At 45.7% G+C, this 22693-nt stretch overlaps 1 protein-coding gene across 3 annotated transcripts in view; it reads right to left on the bottom strand.

Moving 5' to 3' along the window:
- The window catches only part of NLK (nemo like kinase), a 34826-nt gene that overhangs the window by 932 nt on the left and 11201 nt on the right, over positions 1 to 22693 (bottom strand). For 2 of the 3 annotated variants that reach the window (XM_065732111.1, XM_065732110.1), the window contains exons 3-11: positions 13852 to 13981; positions 13224 to 13279; positions 7074 to 7180; positions 6182 to 6267; positions 5282 to 5491; positions 4319 to 4420; positions 2232 to 2318; positions 1036 to 1234; positions 123 to 216 (exon numbers count right to left, since the gene is read on the bottom strand). In XM_065732111.1, coding sequence (XP_065588183.1) covers positions 123 to 216; positions 1036 to 1234; positions 2232 to 2318; positions 4319 to 4420; positions 5282 to 5491; positions 6182 to 6267; positions 7074 to 7180; positions 13224 to 13279; positions 13852 to 13981 — 1071 coding nt within the window. Of the gene's footprint in view, positions 1 to 116; positions 217 to 1035; positions 1235 to 2231; positions 2319 to 4318; positions 4421 to 5281; positions 5492 to 6181; positions 6268 to 7073; positions 7181 to 13223; positions 13280 to 13851; positions 13982 to 22693 lie in introns of all 3 variants that reach the window. The other variant, XM_065732112.1, reaches the window with a different exon arrangement.

Here is a 22693-nt window from a genome sequence, read left to right as displayed (position 1 = left end):
TCAGAAGTTATCCACAGACCTCCAACTGTCCTCAGAAATTCAGAACAAAAACATTGCTGAAGTGTGAGTTCTGTACTACTAATAAATGGGAATCGATATCAGATGTGATTACATACAGTTACCTAATAAAGCTCTTAAAAGCAGCAGACTGAGGGTTGATGCAGAGAGGTACTCTGTTTCCTTTCTGCTGTTCCAAAATGAACTGATGAATAATCTCTGTATGTAAGAGAAAAACAAAACACACCACACCATCACATGAACATTTGTGCTGCAGTGGTATCACAGTTTGTTATAAGCTGTGGAGGTCATGCATTTCTTCTCCCTCTTCTCATCTTATTTGAGTTGCCACCACACAGAAACAAAACCCCCACTAATATCCCTCATACCGTACTGCTCTCATAAAATGAGTGCTTTCCTGACTGGATCTAATTTCAAGAGAGAGAACGTTTCTCGTGGCTTGTTTGTCACGATGGAATCAGACTTCAGATCTCCAGTGCCACAAAGCACAGCCTGGCCCCTGGCAACCACCTGCACATTGCTCCTGCTCCAGCCAGGGATGGGTTTTCCTCTCGACGGCGTGCTGAGACCCAGAGCACGTCCCTCTATTGCTGCCACAAGGACAGCAGAGGTACTGCAGCAGGAGAACTATGGGACCACTCAGCTTCTGCTGCTTATTGATGGTGGCCTTCTGCAGGACAGCCATCAAGAGAACATCCCGCACCTGAGAACAACATGATGGCAATTTCCCCTTCTGCAGTGGCCCAGCCCTTCAAAAGGAGTGAGTGGCACAGGGAACACAACATCAGCAGGCAGCTGCTGGCATCAGAAAGCACCACCTCCACACTGTGTGTGACAGTGTCACACCACAGCCACCACAAACATTTTCGCTCTTTTAGTGAAAAGGAATTGTTTCCAGTATTTGCCCCGGGTCAAGACCTTCAAGGAAAAAGAATACTTGGGCCACGTCTGAGCTGTGCGCCCCCAAAGGAAGCAGCAGCGAGATGCCAGCAAACACAAAGGCTGATGGTGACTCACCTTTCACCTGCCGAACAGAACTGAGGTTCTTTTCAAAAGTGTCATCAAATTTGGGATTAGTGATGGGTTCAAAATCACTTGTATAAACTCTTCCGGTGGATGTGGAAAAGCAGCATTTACACATACAGGTGTGGTATCGCAGCCGCCCTTCGTCGAGATATGGGTGAGCTAAGGCATCCTTAGCAGATATCCTTTTGGACTGAAACATTGCATTGAGAGAAAAAATAAAGAGTGGTACTGAAGCAGCACGAAGAACACTCATCGATTTCAACTGGTGGTTTTACTAAACCCCCAATGCTGTGGCACGTTCCAGCTCTGCAGACACGCTGCCACTAGGGGGAACTTCTCACTTGGAAAAACACTGCTGTAAAATGACACTGACCTTCCTGCACCACAGCTAATGACAGAAATACCACTAATGTGATTTTTATAAACGTGTTTTTCAATAATTACTTTTTCCTGATACCCTTCAAGTGATGACCTTTGCAGTAAATCAAAATAAACACCAGGAATTCAAATGGGAGCAAATGCAGTACTCTGAATCCGTGTTCTGCAGAACGATTTCATGTGCTCCCTTGTACATATTTAAAGTAAAACACAAATTCAATTTGTGCTCAATTACTATAGGACAGAGTGATTTGGCATATGGCATCCAGGGTTCTTAGAAACAGCTCAGATGCCAGGTTTCAGAAAGCAAGTGGTGAAGGAAGAAGAGGGCAGAAGGTGCTCACAATAAGGGATTTAATTATAGCCTATTTTCACATTAATGTGCCTAACCCAACTGCCCCATCGAGTCATCCCATCCGAAAGCACACTGTTACCCAGACACACACATTATCTATGTATGCAGAAGGAATTTTTTGTGCCTTGCAAGGCCACGAACACCCACATATCTTTAATTAGAACTGCATCAAAGTATCTGATGTTCTGCTACCTACACCTAGCTAGGAAAAGACAGCATGATTCACCACCACCCTCATCCCCCTCCATCACAGCATTCTGCAAAAGGCCAGCAGATTTTAATTGTGAAATCCTCATTCCAGGGGAAAATCAATTGGCCAACTGTAGGATGATACTTCTGTGTCCCTTATGGAACCAAAAGTTCTGCAATGCAATCTTGGCAATTGGTTCAAGTAGTTCTGTACTCACAGTATCCATAAACAAAAGGTATTAGATTTAGTTTAGATCATACTTACTGGATCAAAGACCAACATTCTGCAAAGGAGATGAACTGCTTCATGAGTAGCTTGACTGGAAAGTGTATACAGGACAGGAAGGGATGGCTGTAAGGGAACACGAGAAAGAAAAGAGCAGATAGTTGTCCTGTCAGATCAGGGAGCCCGAAAACCTAGCTACAGTGTGCACTGTCTTCCACTTAGCAAGGACAAAGTTCCTGCTCAGGACACGCACTGCTTCATGCTTCCCAACAAGACTGTAATCACCAGCTCAGCAATTATAACTGCTCCAAGGCTCCAAACTGGGAGCACCAAGTACACACCGACTCCCATGTGAGAGCAGGAATGAGCTCGGATGCACGGGATCTGCAGGGGATGAGTGCTGAGGGAAGCTCCTCCAGTGCTGCATTTCAGCTCCCTGCAACTTGGTCCAGAGCAGGACTTAAAAACCAGATGAAAAACAGATGCTGTTTTCCTCAGTAACGCAGACTGGAGCACACAGCGTGGCTCCTGTCACTGACACACGTCCCATCCCCATCAGAAACGTTTCACAGCATTTCACCTCACTTGCTTTGTGGCATTCCCACAACTCAGTGGGTACAAGGACAGCTGCAGTGGCCTGCAGAAGAACCGCCTTGGCACTGGGATTAGAAGAGAATCAGAAGACATTCCTGTTCCCTTTACAATTGTTAACAGAGCATCCAGGCTCACCAATGAACACCTCTAGCCCTGCCAGGAGCAGCACTGCACCGCGGGAGCGCCCGGCAGCGAGCGGAGCATCCCAATTTCAAACCTCCACACTCCACACAGTGTCTGCACGTGGCTGCACACTGTTACATATCTGTATGCATTGAGTGCAGTGGATCTATTTCTCCCAGCTCCGGGCACTACAAAACGATTATTTTTGTTAACAACGCAGATCTTGGGAGTGCAAGACTACAGGCTTAACATTTAGAACTCTTTGGGAGTGTGGTAACAAATATAATTGGACTTAATTTGTTTTAAAAGTGGTAGAGAAAGTCTGAAGGAAATCCTCCTATCGCTAACATTAAAAGAAAAGGGTCATGAAACAGCACATACCACAATGCAGTGAATTCAAGGCTGCCTGGGAGGCAGAACTCCCACGTTAATAATACAGCAGAATATATATTCAGTGCTCATTTCTATGGTAACTACCATTGTGGTGAGTTGACATTTGAGAAACTGCTTCTATATGGAGAAAATAAATATGCAAACTCCACTGGAAAGACCTGAGGTATTAACACATACTGGTTACTCATCTTGTTCATTTTTTACTATCTAACAATCCTAAGTGGCTGCATCGGGTGGGCATACTGCTTTACCTCTGTGTTAAGGATTCCAGCCTAAGCATCTCTTTGTATCTGCATCTTATGTTCTTACTGTCCAGCTGGCATAATTATACCATCTCTTTTCCCTGGTTTGTTCTTTTATTAACTTTTACACCAGTTATGCTGAGTGCTGCATCTCAGTTTTCTGTGTCCTCTTAAAAAAAGACAAACAGCTTCACAAACAGCTTTTCTGTTTTCACAAACAGCTCAGGTCACTGCACAGATGTCTGAGGGAACCTCTGCTGAGGATCTGCTTGACTGGTTCTGTTTACTGGTCTTGGTACTGGGCCATTTCCACTTCTGACACTCGATTCTGCCTGCAAAGGAGTCCCTCTGGGGCTCTCTGAACTATACTGCCCATTTTAATTTGTCTGATCCCAACATTATCACTTAAGTTAAGAACTTCATCAAAGCACGGTCTCTTCAAATGTTCACCTGTACCAGCAAGTCAAATGATATTAATGAGACAAGTCACTGCACTTGACAAGTGAAAAAACATCCCGTCTGCATAGCAGTAACTGCACTATGAACCAGTGCCACCTCAACAACAGAACCACCTTCACTGAAATTAACTCTGTTCACAAACAGAGACAACTCTGAAATTAGATATCCACACAAAGTATTTATGAACGTACACGCCCTGGCCTGAAAATCAGAATTCAACTGAGAAACACAGGAATGAGACAGCAGTAGCATCTGCACGGAGGAAATGCTCCGCCTCGAAGGCCGCGTGAAGGAGCAGCGTGGAGCCACCAGTACCTGCTTGTGAGGACCCCTGAGTATGTGTGCCTTGGCGCCTTCGCACGCTGTCCTCATTGCTTCCAGTGAGGGTGTTCCCAGCAGGTCTGTGATCAAATCCAGCTGCAGGCACAGAACACATGCACGTGGGATTCGGGTATATTTTAATACATTTCACTACGACAGCAGATTCTGAAGCTAAAGTAAATGAATGTATGAACCAGTACCTTCACTTTATTTCTGCAGAAGTGAATGCATATGCTCCTATCATGAAGGAAAACAAAAGCATCCTGTAGGTGCCAAACAAAGTTACAAAAACCAGAGTCCCACCAGCGGAGAGCTCAGTTCCCTGGGTCCAAGGGTTCCCTCATGACCACCATTCACTCATGCTAACAAGCAATTGCCTGGCTCCCCTCAGAGAGCAGAGCCATTATCATTACACAGGCCCTGCCCGCATGAAAATCACTCATTGACTGTTGGCATCAAATTGAGAAATGTGATTACTGTCTGTACAAACGTGCTGCTACCCTTGGTGGCTCCTCTCCATCTCAGCTGTGCTCTCAGGCAAAAGCTCTGCTCGGAGAGGCACCTCCAGGTCCTTCAGCTTCACTGCTCAAATGCAGTACTGCATCTCCAGTTGTACAGCGATGGAGACGCACTACTTTCTCTTATTTGTAGTCAGAAAAGGGTTGATCCCATTTACATCACTTTAACCATATCTCAATAAAATGCCACAGCTCATATTAGTACTGCAGCAGATTAAAGGGGAATAAAAACACAGATTCCAAAAGCTAGTGATAAGAATTACTACTTCAAACAGCATCTGGAGGCCATCGCTTCAGAGTCACAATAGTTCAGTTTTCTGCCCATGTGTAAACTAAGCAAAACAAAAGCACTTTTGAGATTCGAAATGCATTGTACAACAAACTCCATCAAATCACGCGGTACGAGATTCTTAGAGGGAAACGGGAAACGTCTCTGTACCTGCTGAATGGGACTCTGTGCCTGAAACAGTATTCTTCGCCCGAGCAGCTCTGCAAAGATGCAGCCTACAGACCAGATGTCAATAGCATTGCTGTAGTGGCGGCTGCCCATCAGGATTTCTGGAGCTCGATAATACTGAGTGACAACTTCCTGAGTCATGTGACGAGATTCATCTAATTCTTCCACCCTGGCCAATCCAAAATCACAAATCTAAATTGAGAAGGTAAATAAAAAAATTAAAATAACCAAAACACTTAATGCACTTCAAATAGGTAACCTGGTGGTAACGGAGCAGGTAATTCCAAGCCAGCATTTAAATAGATAATCTGTAACTGCACAAGGGAAGGGGGAATAAGTGGAAATGATGCTATTTGTCCCATATCCACTTAAACTTTCCACCACTTTACTTGAAATCGCAGTATATTTTTAGTTGGCATTGCAATATTCACTCTAAAAGTGAAAAAAAAATAGCACTAAAAGCAATATCTATTGAAAACCCCTGGGTTCAGAATATTCCAAGCCAGATTTCATTTCTTCATGGAGTGCCTCAAAATGTTACAGATACAGCATTCCCCAAATCCCCTGGCCCCAAGCAGTCTCCCCGAGCACACAGTCCCCGCAGTGCCCGTCCCTTTGGCCACCAGTGTCACTACTGAGGGGCGGCGTGGGACGGCACTCCCACCCGAGTCAGGGACAGAAGCACGCGCCCACGCGGGGCAGTGGGGATGGGGCACTGCTGTAATGTGTTCATTTCAGTCTGAGTTCTTACAGAAGCTGGGCGACTTTTAAAGTTTAAAATGGCTTAAAAGTGGAAATATTACATGTTTTCACAGCCAAACGTGTCTGATTTCTGACAACCAGCACAGACAGATGGGCACTTTCAAGAAATTTAAGGAGCACCTTAAGAACACAGTTGCTGTTCACAAGTAGGTTCCCTGGTTTAATGTCTCGATGTAAAATGCCAGCAGAATGTAGATACTTCAGACCTGAAACATTAAACAAAATTAAAATGAGCATCTCCTCTTTCCTTCTGAAAAGGAGTTCACGCTGACAGCATCCTCCAGGACAGCACGGCAGCTCACACCCACAAGGACTGCACCACCACACCGTCCCCACACTGCCCAACCTTCCAGAGTCTGCAGGCACTACTGGCAGCCCAGTTCTGGGTATCATTTAGCTTCCTCTGCTCTACTTTTTACAGATTGCTGTTTATTCACTAACAGATAAAACAGTTTACTGCAGTGAAACTATCCACATAAAACCAGTGGAACTGGACTAACACCGATCAAACTAACCTGATTTCTTAGACAGAGCTTTCCATATAGACTAAGAAAACCCAAACAATCGTATCTAAAATCACTACTGTAGTGATTTGCTTCAGCTGACAATCACACTTAGCCACAATTAAACGTTCTGCACAATGCACTGAGTGGGCACAGCTATGTACATATGTTGGCCCACCCCATGCAGGGGCCCTTTCTGTGCCTGGATTCAGCACTGCACCTCCAGAACATGAACTCTCTCCCCACACTCAGCCTTTAAAGGCCACTATAAAATCTTTTGCAGCCAGGTACGTTTTGCCATACGTACACCACAGAGGGCAGAGGCTGAGTATTCTTACAACTAATTAAACTCTCCCTATTCCTTCACAGTGTGACATGAAAAGACCAAGTTTCCACAGGAAACTTCTTCAAGACAAGCATATCTCGATAACAAATATTAAGAAACAGTGAAAGAAATATTACAGTCGTACACAGCTTTCATTAATCTTATGAGAAAAAAAGAAAATTACCTCTTAAAATCTGGTAAAGAAAAACTTTGACATGATCCGAGCTGAGTGGCTGAGGAGAGACGATAATCTTATGGAGGTCGCTCTGCATCAATTCAGTGACAACGTATCTTCAGTTTATCAGTTAAGGCAAAAGCAGGAAGGGCAGCGTGTGATCTCAAAACGTTAACTCTAAGTGCTATGAACTGGAGCTCTTACACATCAGAGCTCAACAGTAACAGAGTACAGCTCCTCCACAGCACAGAGGTTGTCTCCACACTTAGAGGAATGAAAACAAAACATGGGTTGGGAAAAAGAAGAGCATTATTCAACAAAATACCACTGGCACGAAGGTAGCGGTCACTCGGTTATTCCAGACTAAGTTGGGACTCGACAAAGGAAGTAAAATTCTCAATATAATTAATGAGACACTGAGATGTTTGAATTTTTCCTCACAATCTGTAAACCCCAAGTTACAAATATCAGAGCAGTGCTGTCAGAGGGGATACACATCACATAGGCACAGGCCTGTGGCCATCTGTCAGCAGCAGCGTGCTGCAGGACGCCACGCGCCCGGGAACGCCTCGTCCCCACCGCCGTGGTCTGACCTGGTCAAGCAGCACACACGTGTAACCCATACAGACCCCGACACAAAACCTTCTGAGTTACACCATGAGAGGAGAAACTAAAGGAACAAAAGCATCTGCCCCTGAAGGAAAGGTGGAAAACAAAGACCAAACAGAACCCAGAGGGGGTGTACTCATGGTGGCATGGAGCACGGCACTGAGCGACAGGGGCAGATACAGACCCCAGATGCTCTGGTTGCCCCGAGGTAATGCACTGCAAGAAGGGCACTCTGCTTATTCAGGAAGCACTGAAGTACTAAAAATAAAACGTTTCAGAAAATGAAGGAATGCAGAAGGCAGCAGCAGCACGTCTGAGCCCACGCGCTCAGCCGCAGTGTGGGTTTCCTGAACACCTTACAGTAATAAAACACATGGTAAAGTTTAAAGCAAAACTACACAGCCCACGTCTGAGGCAGGATCGAACCTGCAACAGTTGTTACAGCAAACGAGTGTGATAAGACAACTAAGAAATATTACTGCTTTAAGAAGTTACCTTCAGCAGTCCTATTTCAAACAATAAAAAAGGAAGAACTCTGCTATCAGTACATCCGTGGCTGAAGAAGGCAAAATGCTGCCACCATACGTCCACTGAACTTCTGCTGTTCAGCAGCACACAGAACATCTCATGCAGACTGCTGCTCTGGGTGCTGCACAGACACCCCAAGCACTGCAAAGCTGAGCAGAGCAGTGCTGCAGAGAGCAGCGGGAGAGGCAGAACCGAAGCTGTGTCTGCTGGGCCCTTCTGCTATGTCCTTGCTGTGCCAGGGTCCCCTATAGCTTGAGCTGAAGGGCTGGAGGCCCTTCCAGAATTACACGCCGATCATCTGTAAGAACCAGGAGCCGCTCTGTGCCACTCCTCAGATCGGCTGCCCCCAAAACACCGGGTTTGTGCACCTCTGCAGGAGGAAGTGGCATTTTGCTGTAGGGGAGTGTTACAGGCTGCCGTGTCACCTGCCCTGCAGACCTGCAGGAGCTCCAGGAACCTCCCAGCACAGCAGGGCTCTCTGGAAGGGCCTGACCTTCCCCTGAGAGCAGCGGCAGTTAACTAGGTCAGCCCCAGGGCTCTGCTCTGCCTGGAAGCCTCACCATTATCCGCAGGAGCTGCTCCTAACCCGCTCTGTCACACTGTGAGGCTGAAATACAACAGCACAGCCCAGTGCCAGGCTGGATACCACCTCTGGGGACCACTGCAAGCAAGTCAGCTCCAGCACGAACCCACTGGCCCTCAGCATTATCGGCAATTAATCAGCACAGGTTAAGCTGCACTCACAACGATCTACAACAAACGTAAATTTTCTCTCATCTCCACCAATCCATGCTCCTCTTCCATCTGTTGCTCTGTAAATCCTATCTGATGTTTGTGAAAAAATCTGCAAAACTGTTCATCTGCCATCATCACACCATACAAACAATCATTTCAGAAAATAACTATTGCCAACTTTCTGACCAGAGCCATCCCCAATTACAGCTGCGTTCATTACAAACATAACAATTCCTCATAAAGAAAAACCAGCCCTGTAGCTCCATAATTTCTTCTCCTTTTCCAAAGTCCCTCTTAAATATTTATCCCAGCCTTTTTAATATACAGATTTTTTTTTACCTTATGGCTGCAATACATCTTTGCATTTCATTTTTAATGTAAAATATTAAAACAAAATCTGAAAGCATTACTCTGCACTTTATTATGATAAGATTTCTGTTTTGCTACGCCACAAATCCTCCTAAATCTCAATCCCAAGCATAATGTCTCCCAGATGTCTCAACTAGTTGCCATGCCAACTAAAGCAGCTTAAATTAAATGAGGGCCTGAAATGGCACCTGCACCACTCCAGGTCTGCTGCGCATTAAATAAAGCTCTCTTGACGGGGCTCAGAGGTGCCATTAACTTGAACGGCAGCTATCTGATTATTGTCTCTAGATAATTTAATGAGGGTCTCTAAACAAGAGCGAAAGCAGCACTGCTGATGTTCCTGCCTTCTGCAAACAGCTGGTGCCCAAGTGGGTCAGTGACTTCACCCTGGGCAGCAGCAGTAAATGAACAAAACAAACCACAGAACCCTGTGGGGCTGCGGGCAGTCCCTCCGACGTGCCCCCCGGGTCCTCCTCCTCACACTGGCAGGGAGGCGGTCACTGGGGCTGGAACACAGCTAAGCTGAACATCACCACCAGATCAGAATTGCTACTGACAGAAGTAATTAGTTAAGTAGCTGTATAAAATTAGAACTACAAATGTACCAATTTGCTTCAGACTAATTACCAAAGGAGAATGCGCAGCGCAGAAAAGCTCCACTTGCTCTGACAGGGAGACTTGCTGAGTGGGTACCTTTTACAAAGTGACAAGCACATTTCAGGAAAGAACAAAGTGCTGCGATGCAATATTCTCTCACAGTGACTCAGAACCCTCCTCACTACGGCTCCACACACCTCACAGCTCAGTGCTACTGATATTTTTCTCCAGGAAGAAGCAGCGCTTTGTGGCTGAGCTGAGGATGGGGGGAGGAGGTGTGTGTGTGCAGCACAGTGTGCCCTGCTGCTCTGCACCATGCCCAGCCATGGGGTGCCACCAGAAGGGCTCCCCAGTGCACCCAGTCCCACTGCTCGTGTCGCTGACCGACTCATTAAGCAGTGCCCCAAAAGCTCCACGTCTCAATCAGTGATGGTAAGTGGCACTGCTCTTGGTCACTGTCAGTTTGATAGCACCACACTTTGTACCATAGAATGAAATTGCTTTGGTTTCCTATCTAAGTACTTGCATCTACTACTTACTAAACAAAACTTGACTGCTCTGTTCTGGGAAAGGCAAACTCAATCCAGCATTTCATTCCTGCAAGGCCGTCTGTGGGACTGCCATGGCACATCTTCCCAGCTGTACACTGCCATCAGCCAGAGCAGGACATGCAGGCTCTCTGGTGTCAGCAAAAACTGTCCCTGAAATCTCTTTCCTACGCAGTGGGATGGTGAACCATTCCCCAGGGTCCGGCAGGACGCAGCCTGCAGGGCAAAGAAATAAACACTACTTCAGCAGTAGTTGCAAAATTCCCTTAGTAGTCTAATTACTTGGTCTCAAGGTTACCTGAATTTAACATTCGGAAGGGAAATATGTTTGTCAGATGGTGCTACCAAACACTGCCCGCAGATCGCAGCTCTGGAACGTCACAGTGCTCGTGGGCACATGTGGCAAAAGGAGCAAACATTTCCGAGGAGAAAAAGAGCAAAGCAGTGCAAGGGCTGCGTGGATTAATCGGCGGATGGAGCTGTGCGGATTAATCAGATCTGTGGACAGAGGACAAATTACTATTGATAATTTATTCTACAAATAGCTTTTAAATGGATTGAAAAGATGCAATGCCAAATATCAATGCACACAGCAAAGAGCTCCGCCAAAGTTAACAGTGTAGAACCTTCCTTCATAGCATCACTTCAGCTTCTACAAAAAGCAGGCGTTAATTTAGAAATTAAGGTAATTCACTGAGTACCCACAAAAGGCTTAAAATAAGAGAGAAGGGAAAAACACCAGTCTGTTTTCACTGAATCAATGACAGCCAGACACACAGCACTGACTCGAAAGGAACTGCTAACAATATGTGATATTCAACTTTAAAACCTCCCTGGTGTTTTCCCATGAGGACACAATCTTCTCAATAGAAATAATTTCACATTGATGAATACCAGGGAAAAAAAATCACTGCAGTACTAGTATACTCAGATACAGTAAATTAAATTCCATGAGTAGCTCATTCTCTTATTAAATGAAAATTACATGGAGCAGACAGCTCTGTGTTGAACTAGCAGCCTATTCTTTCCTTTAACCAACTCCACACTGTGAGCTGGGATTGCTGACAGCTCGTGGCTGCTTGGAGGATGAGCAGCACACGTGACGGACCTGCTGGACTGTGCAGCCTCCTTAAACCTAACTGCCAACAGAAGAAAAGTCCTCAGGACTCAGTTATGATTGCATGAAACTCGTAATTCTAGAAAATAAACCTAAATCCTCCATCAGAACCCTTCACATGCTCCTGAAGGTACACACGTACGGAAGGTGATGGTGGGTGTCCCACAGGAGCTTAGAACTGGCAGTGCTTCATGGCCTGCCTGATTTACTGAGATCTGGGTAACAATTCTGGCTTTGGGAGGGAGTTCTTGTGTGAACCATTGGGTTGTGGATTATAAACTCACACAGACAATGCAACCCAAGCTGTAAAAAGCACAGCAGTACGACGAGATGACACATACCTGTCACAGTGCAAGTGTTTGGTTTCAACAGTTCAGCACAGAGTTTGACTGTCAGTGTTTGCTCGTGGGGATTTCCATGCATCGGCCACGGGTCCGCCCGCGCACCTCAGTGCGGCACATCCCCATCTGACACGGAAACGTCGCCGTGCTGGGACATGTGATTACCTGCTCTTACACTGCTTTTACAAGCTGAAGTCTACAGAGGTTATTATCTTACTAACAACTCACGTGAAAAGATCTGAACAGTTAATCAAACTCTGTGAATAATCTTCAAACTCTTAAAGGAGTAGAAATAAATGATGCCATTCAGTGCTGTTTATTATGGTTCTGTTTTACCGGTTAAAAACTTCCCCTAAACTGATCTCAGCGTGTCATATTTTTACATTAGCTCACAGAAGAGAACAAAGGGATTAATCCATGCAGAAAACCTTACTATGACTCTGGGGCTGCAGCTGGTGAAGTCTGCAGAGATCAGAATTACTCCAGTTTGACACATTTTCCTTGTTGTTGGACAATCTCAGTATTCCTACGTCCCGTACCACACAAACCCGCACTCATGTCCAGTGACATGAGCAGACCAAGTGCCCATACCTCCACGTTGAGCCCCACCACTCCTCCTGCAGTGCTCCATAAGAGCCTTCCCCTGCAGCATCAATCACTTCACTTCCCAGCATTTCACAAAGCAGAAATTCCCAACCCCAAAACAGTGCCCAAAGACTGAAAAAGGAAACAAAACAAAATGCTCATGTCAAGTCATGATGAATGGAAGAAATGTAAATCTAATATGGTTACCCATAGGCAGCGTGTACCTTTGTATCAGTGACATCCAACACAACAGACTCTCTGAGATCTGTCATCCTGATCAAGACAGGAGCTGAACAAAGAGAGCCACGACCCAGCACGTCTGCTAAGCATCCCCAAAAAGTCACGATTTCAAAGCATGTGACAGTCACTGTGTTTTCTGAAAGCACCAGGAAGTATCTGAAGGTACTCATAACTGACAGAACAATAATTGCTAAATATAGTTTCCCAAGAATCACTGTGGAGGATTCACCATGAGTGCAGGGCCGTATCACAGTGCTCTGCACCCGCTGGCTCTGACACACTCTGAGTTTCACCTTGTGCCACTCAACATCAGCACAAACAGGAACAGTCCCATGAAAGAGCAGGTTCCCTTCCCCACATCCAACTGCTCAGACACAGGCTCAGGGTTTTGTCATTCCGTTACACAGATTCCACCAACGGCTTGCAGCTTCTAAGCTAATGAAAATTACACCTACCTCAATTAAGAAGTTCTGTTTTATTTTTAGGATACATTTCTTCAAAATAGTCAATGTGTGGAGGCTGGAGTATGTCAAGGGCAGAGAGTACCTAGGAAACACCACACAAGATCAGGACCTACCCCAGTCAGACAAAACCAAATCCCTTTCACAAAGACTGCTGAAAATGCACCTTCTTTTTAGAACTCAGTTTACGTTATGCTCTACAGACACCAATATTCCCAGCACTGGATATGAGCCTTTAATAGCTCCTGCTCACATATCATACACTCAGCGTCTCTGACTTTTTTGTTTTTGTCTTTTTTTCTTTTTTCATTCAAGAAACAGTATGGAAGCAAAAGCACTTTGAGCTGGCGTTGCTTTGTGCAGACTGAAATTCATCTACCACCTAAAATCAATTAGGTTGAAGGGCATTGCCTATCTGTAACCATTCTGGAAGGGAAAGTATGAATACCTTTAGATAATCAAGTATTCAACTTTTTACAGGGTTTGCTACACGAATATCTCAGTTCTCAGAAAATATGACAGATGGAAAACTGCAGAGCTTTTTAAGTGTTTCACATATTCTATAACTTAAAAGGAAAAAGAAATATCCACATTCAGCTAATGTCATTTCATAATTGGGCTTTACGAAATAGTTTGAAATACTTTAAAATTACTTACATTGTCATGCTTAAAAAAACACAACATCTTCAACTCCCGGAAGACCCTTTTACAAGAGACCAGATTTTGGAAGACGTTGGGCATCTTTTTGAGTGCAACTCTCTTTCCATCCCGTGGATCTGTTACTGACCTACAGAACAAAAATGTGGAACATCACACACCACCGTTAGTCAATGTTTTATTTAAGAGCTCTTATCGTTCTCAACTTAGATGGTGAGTCAAAACAATGCGAATACATTGCATAGGAAAAAAAGCATTAAGCAAAGAGTGTCATACACTGCACTCCGGAGTCGGCATAAAGTGTACTGTGATCACTCTCTGGAGCACACAAACACACACCCGGGTGAGCTCAGCACCTTCTGAGTGGCACTACACACATCCATCCATGCACGTACCACTGGCCACTGGCAGACACTCAGAGACCAACACCTCAGCTAAGGAGTAATGTGACCACACACATCTTCACATCCCAAGAACGACTTTATTACAAGTAAAATGTCTCTCCAGATACCTGGATTTGATTTTCCCAAAGAGGACAAACACTGTAATAACCCCACTCAGACGATGGCAAACACAGGGCCATCACTCCACCTGTCACTAAATCGTTTTGCACTGGGAGAAGTAATGGCACATGCATCTAAGTTTCCACGGATGTACAGTGGGCACGGGACCAGACTTTCTCTCACAGTGCTCATGTGATGCAAGTCGAGTAGTACAGAAACTATTGTAAGGTGCCTTGCAGATGGCAAACATTTTAACTTAAAGTAATTAGATTCTGAAAATAGAACTTTATAATGAGAAGCACAAAACTAGAGCAAGGAGATTCTGGTACCTCAGTTCCCAATCACTGTTTTTAAGGTGAGGCTTCTCAAACCTCCCTGTGAAACAGGGTTTCTGGATCTCCAGTCGTGAGGAAACCTCTGCTTTTGTCTGCGTACTTTTACTGGGGTGGTCAAAATAACTTTCTTCTGTAGGAATGCACGTAAGAATCTACATCCAGTCACATATCCCAACGATGATACCCCTCCATACAACACTGCTTTTCTATCTACCATGTGAATCTCATGCAGATGACACAGAAGGCTCTCTTCTGCCTCAGGTATTTAAATAAAAAATGAGAATGGAGTAATGAAATATGTCACATGTCCAAATACCTAATCCATCTTCAAATTCCAAAACATTTAAGTCCAAGGAGCTGCTGACAGCAGTGGCTGGGAGTCAGCAGGGAACAGCACATGCAGAGAAAACCCCTCCAGGTAAAGCCATCACGGATCCATATTTCAAACAGGGGAGACAACTTGGGAAAGCTGATGCCAGGCTATTTCAGAATCTGGGAAGTCTTCTGTTTCCTGTTTTCCCCAAGACCTTTGCCTCTTGCCTCTGGCAAGAAGGGGAATGAAAATTGGAACTGCTACAGCAAATCCACTGCTAATCCAAATGGGTGCACAGCACTGGCTGTACTGAAGCAGCTCCCTCCTGCTGCATCCACCCGCACACACAGAGCTGGTGGACCCCAGAGTCCCCCAGCACAGCTGATGGGTTGGGCTGCCACGCAGGGCTGAGCGCAGAATAGCGCCTTAAAATGTAGGATATTTTCAACACAGTAACATTTCTTAAGTTAGACATGCACTGCAATTCACATATCCACATGAAACAGACATGAGAAACCTAAAAAGTGCTTGAGCAACATGCAGTTTTTCTGTTGACAAAACCAGCATCATCCAAAAAGAGCAGGAGCAGCCTGGCCTTGGCCTTCGAGACTCAAGGCAACCACAACTGCAGGTGAACAAAACACACTGTCACAGTTCTGCTCTGTGCTGTGACACCACGTCCGCCCGCAGTGCCCCCATGGCTGTGCTGCCAGCTCTCTCACACAGCACACTGCCATCTGCACCCCCAGGTCTCGCTGTAAAGCTACCGGAGCTCCGGCAGGTGCCAGGGCTGCTGCTGCAGTGCAACCTGTCAGTGGGCAGGACGAAACTGATCTGCTGGAAGAGGAATAAACACCGAAACAAGTTTCTGCTTGCTCGCAGGCTCAGTTCCAATAGAGCAAGGTGGAATGCTCTGCGTGGTGCTGGATTTGGATCCCATTTCCCCACCCCGGGACAGGCACGGCTCTGGGAGCCCACACACGGGACCCCTCGGGGCTCCTGACCTATCTCGGGGTTTAATAGCCACCCTGAAACCACATCCCCCTTCAGAGCCACGCCACCTGCCTTCCTCCGCAGTGCTCTAAGTACGAACATAATTCAAGCACTTGAGCAGAATGCTGTAACACACACTCAGGTGGAGGAATAACACGCGTGGTTTGAAAGGTGCTGCATGTTGTTGGTGTCTTCAGGTGAGACTCACAAAGTAGCACTCGGTTATTGTTCGTGCAAAGACCAGTCATGCTCGGAGCTGGTAGCAATATAACTAATGAATGCGAATGGCAGCACAGTAATTTCACGCCATGTTGAGTTTGTTCTGCCTTAACTCAGGGAAGCAGCTGCTTTCGCTCAGCACAAACAGTGCCAGAGAACAGCGATAAGTGCTGCAGCCTGCTCCAGAGGAATGCTTTTCCTTCTCTGCTGAACCGCTGCGGGGCTGAGCGGGCCGGCAGGAGCTCCGCTCACACGGCTCTCCAACAAGCAGCCCCAAAGGCCAGCTGCCCTCCAAACCGAACCTCACATGAATTAACTGCACATTACGTATACGGTGCTCTAAATGCATACACCGTAAAAATCAGATGTTCTAAGTAACAAATCAATCTACACAGTCCTATCTCGTGAAATGAGATTTAAAATAAAATACTGCTAGTGTGATCTCCTGGCTGCTATTGGGCGACAGCCGAAGCACCGAGGGCCATCGCCGCCCCACGCGGCTCAGCCGCACCCCCGGGCAGCTCCTCCAGCAGCTCTGCATCTGCGCCGCAGGGCACCACGAGGAACTGGTGGCTGCCTAAATTAAAGTTCTTGGGAACCAGTGTTAATTACAGATGAACAACGATACGAATTGCAAAGCATTTTTCCCTGTTGGTATTCCGCCAATACTTTGTCTAATTTCTTCCCTAAATCCTTTATTAAAAAAAAAATAAAGAAAACATTTTACAGCCAAAATGATTACCTCAGATTACAGAGGTAAGGAGGGTGGCTGCTGAATGCCTAAAAATCCTTCCAGCCCTTTCCAGCCAACACAAAGCAGACACATCACCCATGCTTTGTTCTGCACAGAACGCACCTCAGAGCTCTGAGCAGTGACCCCCGAGCCCCACGGACAAAGCGACCACAGCTATGGGCCCTGAACACCAAATGAAGGCGGAAAATAATCAGGGAACCGATACTGCTGTCCCATTCGTATGCTTCTGCCATGGATGCAGTTCTAGCAAAAGATCAGAAGGTCGGTCAGTCTTTAATCAAGTAATACAGAACTAATTGTGACAGCTAGCACAGACTTATTGGAGCCCAGGAAGAGCTAAACATACTGCAGAACTGCCCAACTTCATCACAGCTGTGTAAGCAAGGAGAGTTCATCTGCGGCCCTCCAACTTTTCATCAAACACTTTCATACTGTGGTGTATACAAACAGCCCTTCCTAAAGGTCCTGCTGCAGGCTGTGAGAGGAACTGAACAGGGCTGCTGCTGCTGCAGGTGAATTTAAGGCTAGTTTCTTATTTGTTAGTAATGATGACCAGCAAGGCCCCGCTCTGACAGCAGCTCCTCAGCCCTTCCCCTCAGCTGTGACCTCATGGCAGTGCCCCCACCCCCTGCCCCAGCTGGGAGCTCCACACTGCTCCTTCACTTCAAGGGATGGCACAAAACCAACAGTGATGGACAGCAGCAGTGCCAGGACTGTTCTCCAAAAAAGGAAAGGAGGAAGCGGGTCTGAAAAGCTGGTATTTACATCTAACAAAGATGCTGAGAGCATGGCTTTGTGCTTGTGTACAGTATCTACTTTGATACTAGTAAAATAATTATTTATAGCAGTAAGATATCAGGTCACATATCCCCAGGAGGGACAAGAAAAGCATGGAAATCTCCCAGGAGCTAATTGAGAGAACAACCAGAAAGGCAGCTTTGCTTACTGCTGTTCTCAGAAGAACCCATTTCAATTCCCTGCTCTGCTTTGTTCAGATATTGCTCCCCAGGTGAATCCAGCAGCAAAGTGAACAGTGGGCAGGAACCCATCCGTCACTCAGCAGCCAATGGGAGCTCCTGCAAGGGACTGTGAAGTTTGCAAAGGCTTCACTTATGAAGCGTCCGCTGCGGCTGGGGATGAATCGGTGAGAGGCCACGGCTTAATCCAAAAATAACAAAGTGCTATATAGGTGTGGGGCAAAAATTAAAGTCATAAATAAAATCCAGAGGGGGAGAAAAACAATCAAGGAAGATCTGGTTCAGCCTTGGTCACGCCTTTAAGGACTCCGATTGCAGATGCTACTGTGAGCACGTAGTCACACTGCACTTTCTTGTTATTATTCTGTGCCAAACACGTGAAAAGCTGCCTTTAATGCCACTGAGCCCAGCACTTCGCTTCCAAGGCCGTCCCGAGTCCTCCAGCAGCACAGCGGGCGCAGGGCAGGAAGCTGCAAGGGCTGCCACACCGCACCGCTGGGGAAAGGCAGAGCAGCTTCTTTGAGATGCTCTCCCTTTGTTACCTCACCAGTTTCCCAGTTTGTAACGACTACTGCTCCCCAGTGAGAATATTTAGATTAATTTCCACTTCAGCTAATTGGCTTCATGGTTCAGCCACTTAAAAAATGGTGAGCAGCTGCAGCAACTACTTGTCATCTGTCACCTACAGCTACAGGTAACGCCAACTACAGCCAGGCCTTACAGAAAGTTGTTGCTCTGTTTTCTTTGTGTATCTGAAAACATGCCCTTACTTTTAACAGCTGTTTCCTCCACAGCAGCAGATCGATCAGTTCTGCCTTGCCATGTCTATAAGCAGGACAAAGAATGTCCTTCCAGGCAAGGAGAGGGAAAGGAAACACAAACGTGGAAGTGGTAACAAGATTATGGTTCAGGTGAAGGCAAAGACACCAAGTAATGCAAAACTACTGCCTTATTCCTGGAAACAGCCACACAAAACCCATGGTCCCTCAGAACATGTATTTACCTTAAGATGTGCAACCTGGCACATCTCATGTAACAAAACAGCTGACTGCAAACATGTGCCAAGAAAGCGCTGGGAGTTTTGCTGAGTTTGGCAAAATAAGCTCTTATCAAACACAACACACAGCCCCAGAACTGCAAAAAACACACACTGCGTTCTGCAACAGTTCACAGACCTATGCACAGTGAAGTCACCCCAAGGCCTCCCAGCCCTCGATGTGACACAAGGGAAGCTGTGTGTGCACCCTGAGTGGGTACAGCGGGGAGCCGACCTGAGCCGCGCTGCGTGCGGGGGGAGCACGCCTGCTGCAGGGCTCTCCTATCCATAAGAAAGCTTTTCTGTTGATTACAAATAATATACATATGCTACGTCTCACTGTATTGAAGAACTGCATAAAAAATAGAAGTCTGACATAAAATGTATTAAGAAAAAAAGATAACTTACACAACCTGTGGCTTTTATTTACAGTAAAGGCTAATCTCTCCAGAAATAATAAATTTTTATTAGTGCTGGAGCCGCAGGAAGGATTAATGACACCATCCAGACCTCCAGCTTTCAAAGACATCGCTTATCGAACTGAATTCTTGCAGGCATTTCACCCTTCCAATTCTCTCTGTAAGTCTTCAGCAGCTCCCTACTGTGCTGATGGCAAACGTTCAAGGCAGAGATGATGCCAACAGTAACTTTTCCTCCCTGAATCCAGGTCAATGCATACATGCTGTTCCGTAGTTTCAACTGGCAGGAAAACAAGTTTGTGACTACTCCACAGCAATTATTACACAGAATAAGATAATGAAGGAATGTTCTCAGAAGGTGGTGTGGGAAAGTGCTGATTGAGTTTGTTCGAAGAGGGAAGCAGTCTGTCCCCTCTTTTGACAGGGAATGCCTATGAAGGTACATGGGCACTGGCAGATGGCAGGGGGCTGAACACGATTACTTCCTGAGTTTTCTTCACTAGTCGAAGAACTTCCTTCCTCTGTTGCCCAACTCCTTTAATCATAAATACTTTTTCCAGGAAGCTCTAAGATTTAAAATAAATATGGTCTCATGAGCATCTCAGCTGCTCACCTGAGCATATTTAACAGTGCTTCTAAACAAATGATGCAGCTTGTATCCAAAGGCACACGATCCCTGAGATGCTGCTCTGGGAGTACACGGTATTACAATGAATCCACGACGCTACAAGCACGGCTTCATTCACTAAGGTTAATAGGTAAGAGTTCTGCTTTACTCTGGCTAACGCTTAGAGGCATTTTAAACACTTCTGTAACAAAGACTCTCAAAACATATTTGAACATAACACAAAACCAAAAAGATTTCCAGGACTGGTTATAGGGCAGGGAGAGGGCGTGTGGTTACCCCCTCACCTGGAAGCGTTTCACTGCTACGTGAAGCTCCCAGTCCATCTGGTCCCTGGGTAGAATGACTGCTGGATAATAAGCCCACGCATTTCAAAGTTCTTCTGACAGTTCCTAATGGCAGTTACATTATTCAAATGCTAAGCACAAATACCACCGTTGGCATTAACATAGCCAAAGTTTGGGAAGCAGACGTGTAGCCTCTCACATGAAGCTCTCGTGCCCCCCCTCGGCTCCCAGGCCTGGCTCACCGCGCTGCAGCAGACAGCACGGAAACACGGGGCTGAGACAAAGGGAAGGCAGACTGCTTTGTCACTAACAGGGACGGCCTGGGCAGATGACAAACATGCTCTGCGACCACACAGACACACGGGCTCTGCCTAGTCAGTGAGGAGAGGGAGAGCTGGGATTATTACAGAGGGCCTGCCTTGGGTAACACGTGAAATGCTCCTCTGGAAATGCTTTCCCCTATCAGTTACCTGAAGAGGGAAGTGAGAGACCTAGCTTAAAACAGGGGCTCACCTGCAGATAACCGAGCCTTGCTGATTTGAGAACACTCATTTCTAGATTCTGCTTGAGTCTCCTCTTTCCGCGTATGTCAAGCCTGAATACAAAGTCAGTGCTATCAGTTACAACAACACATTAACTCCCGTCCCATCAGTGGAGCGACTTCGGCTTTCCCTGCAAGGAGTGGAAGTGGTGGCTAATTGCATGGCACCATCAGAAGAGAGGGTTTGTTTTTGTTGGATTTTTGCAACAGGAGAAGCTTAGCATACACTCTCACACAATTAGCATGGCATTATAATGTGCTTTACCCTCTGGCTGTACATACATTGTTTAAGAGATGCAAAAGCTGATAGGCTGTGGTTTAAAGGAGATATTCAGAATCATTTTAATTATTCTGTTTAAAGGAAAAGCCACACACAGATAAGTCAGGAGACAGAGGAAAACATTACAGCTGTGCTGTCTTCACTTTGCTGTACCAACCGCAGCTCTGAGGAAATCTTTTTAGAACTTCCAGCACGGGGCTCATTGCCACTAAGGAAGAATGAACAGATGGAAATAACTGAGTGGTCACAGTGTCATCAGCAATGAAGAAGAAAATGAACTTAGAGAAGTACACAGAACCTGAGTACAGCTGTCCACTGTGCAGAGGTGGAGCTGGTGCTCCTGCAGGATGTCTGAGGACAAAGTCAGTTCTTAGCATCCTATCAGCACGCTATCTTAGCTGTCTGCTCAGGGCACACAGGACAGGCAGATGCAAGAGAAACACTGACACAAAAATATGCCCACATACTTTCACTAGTTCATGGATAAAGTGGCCACAAAACCTGCTGATGCTTCTGAAGCAAACCACTGCCTCCCAAGAGCTCCCAGCAGCTGCACTTCGAAGTGTCTGAAACGAACACTGAGAGCCAGTCAGCACTGCTACCAGCACATGGGCACGGAAAAACAAAGACAAGGTTTCACTGATAAAAGACTTATTACCAAAAAGAAAGATCGTTGTTTTTGGAGATGTTTAAGAAATTGATGTGCTGATAAGATTTTCAGGTCACATCTGCAGTCTCCAGTTGGCAATACTTCAAAGATGCAGAAATGAAATATTAACAGTCATTCTTTATTTTAAGAGATACGATATGAAAGTAAACTGAAAAAGATAGCAAAGATGATACCACTGAGCAAACCTCTGTGTATGCTCACGTTAAATTCTGATGCACAAAGAAGACCAGTGGCTGTATGAGCAGCAACTCCATGCAGACAGTGCAATGACAATCAGAGGAAAGAGCTCAGATGATCTACTCGAGGATGCAAGGGCACGGCCTCCCCCCAGGAGATACCATACCTGTTGTCCTCTCTCAGATGCATAATTGCAACATAAAGAAGCAGCTTGCTTCATTGTCCTTTGCTAATGGCAAACACTGTTAACAAGAACTTTGTCTGAGATGTAGGATTCATTCAAGGAAAGAAAAGACTGGACACAAGCTAATGGATTTAATGGAGAACTTTAAGATGAGTCCAAAGAAAACACCTAGACTTCACTTTCACCAAAAGGTATTTCACGTGAAAGGGTTAAGCACCTTGTTCTTCACATCACACTTCAGAGGTGTTCTTTATTCTCATCTTTCTCAGCTGCCAAATGCAGACCTCTCCAGAGCTCCTTTTTCAACTGTAGATGTCCTAAAAAGCCTTTTAACGCTGCGTTCTAATCACACCCTCAAGCGTGTGTGCCATTATCACTTATTCTTTAAAAATCACAGCTAAAAGCAAAACTGATTACTGCAAGTAATCTGTCTCCTTGAAGAAAAATTGATTCAGAGTATCTTACTTAAAAGAAAAGGATAGAAAATTAAAGGGATACTGTTATGGTTAATACCTTTAAAAATGTTTAA

Source organism: Cyrtonyx montezumae, unplaced genomic scaffold (genome assembly GCF_038088225.1).
Source record: "Cyrtonyx montezumae isolate F1298 unplaced genomic scaffold, pur_monq_1.0 scaffold_15, whole genome shotgun sequence".
Taxonomy (NCBI): Eukaryota; Metazoa; Chordata; class Aves; order Galliformes; family Odontophoridae; genus Cyrtonyx; species Cyrtonyx montezumae.
Note: the sequence above shows the minus strand (reverse complement) of the source record. Positions and strands in the feature narration are given on the sequence as shown.